This window comes from Augochlora pura, unplaced genomic scaffold (genome assembly GCF_028453695.1).
Source record: "Augochlora pura isolate Apur16 unplaced genomic scaffold, APUR_v2.2.1 APUR_unplaced_5344, whole genome shotgun sequence".
NCBI classification, from domain to species: domain Eukaryota; kingdom Metazoa; phylum Arthropoda; class Insecta; order Hymenoptera; family Halictidae; genus Augochlora; species Augochlora pura.
The window spans coordinates 1-1,277 of NW_027585798.1; the positions used below are offsets into that span (position 1 = coordinate 1).

Below are 1,277 nucleotides of genomic sequence, written 5' to 3' on the forward strand. Positions count from 1 at the left end.
TAAGCCAGAACGCGTGATTGACACTTATCGTTCATCATTTTCTTACAGCAGCTTTATCAATTTTGATGTGTTTATGTTTTGTACTTAGTATAAGTACTTTTTTATTCGTCTTGCTCTTATAAACAGTAAGTGTACATCCATTGAATTGGTACAACAACGTTGAGAAATGTGCCATGCTGTCTTTTTTCAGTTTGCAAGTTTTTGTTCCACTTGTTCCACAAATATTGAAGCCTCAAAGTATTTCCTTCGTACGCCCCAAGTGCGTACAATATTGCAAGAAATGCCTTCAATTTTTCTTGCGTAATTGTCCAGTTTTTCCCCAAAACTCAAGAGGCTTCTAACTCTGTACAAATTCGTACATGTTCCAAAATATGGTTGTCAATTAGTAATAGGAACGCACTACTTAGATTCCCGTTCATAATGTTTCTTTTAGCATGTGCTGTTGGCCCGTGTACATCTTTGAGAGCACTATGAACTGGTAATCTACCAGCAACACCTCCTTCTTCATTTCTCGTCCAAATAGTTCCGCCTGAAGCAATTTCAGTTTGCTGATTTGGTACGATACTTCCACCTTCGTCTTCAGAACTGGAAGGGAATCGCATGCATCGTCTCCTACGTTTCTTTGGAATATTTTCGCAATCACTGTCACTTGACTGATCTATATTGTCTTCATCAGGAATTTCCTCATCACTACTCTCGATCGGTTTTGACATTCTCAGGAGCTGACGATCGCTGTAAAAATTTATGTTGAAACTAAGTGTAGAAGACACAAGATGACAAATCACGTGGGCTGTTTCTTCGGCAAAGGTCTTTATTCGAATGCCTCGTTCTCGTCGAAAAAGGGTCTCCTCCCCTCGACGAACCATCTCGTCTCCTAAACAGAGATCCCTTATCTCTGAGACGTAAACAGTACGCCGCCTGACCGGCGACCGTCTCAGAGATCGCTTACATAAGACACTTTCTTCGTATGTAGGCTACTTACTGAAGAATATATTTTTGAATATTTCCATATCCACATAAATGTTTCTTACCTGTGTCACTATGCGGGTAAAGATGAATGATTCCGCTTTGTTCTAGAATAAATCACAGCGAACTCATAGAATAAGCGCTCTACTTTGACCGACAGCTCACTAGATTAGGAATTAATTATGATAATGACCATGGTGGCGCCATCGATAAAGCGGATCGAGAGCGATACGAAGTAGTGCATACATTTCTTCATAGAAACATGCACCAGTCATTTTGACTGGTACTGGTATAAATGTCAATAACAAAAA

At 39.8% G+C, this 1,277-nt stretch overlaps 1 protein-coding gene across 1 annotated transcript; it reads right to left on the minus strand.

The window, feature by feature from the left end:
- Nucleotides 1–326: 326 nt before the first annotated feature.
- Nucleotides 327–713, minus strand: LOC144477926 (uncharacterized). The gene has a single exon (XM_078195649.1). It carries the CDS (start codon nucleotides 711–713, stop codon nucleotides 327–329), a length of 387 nt encoding a protein of 128 aa, XP_078051775.1.
- Between the last annotated feature and the right edge of the window lie 564 nt (nucleotides 714–1,277).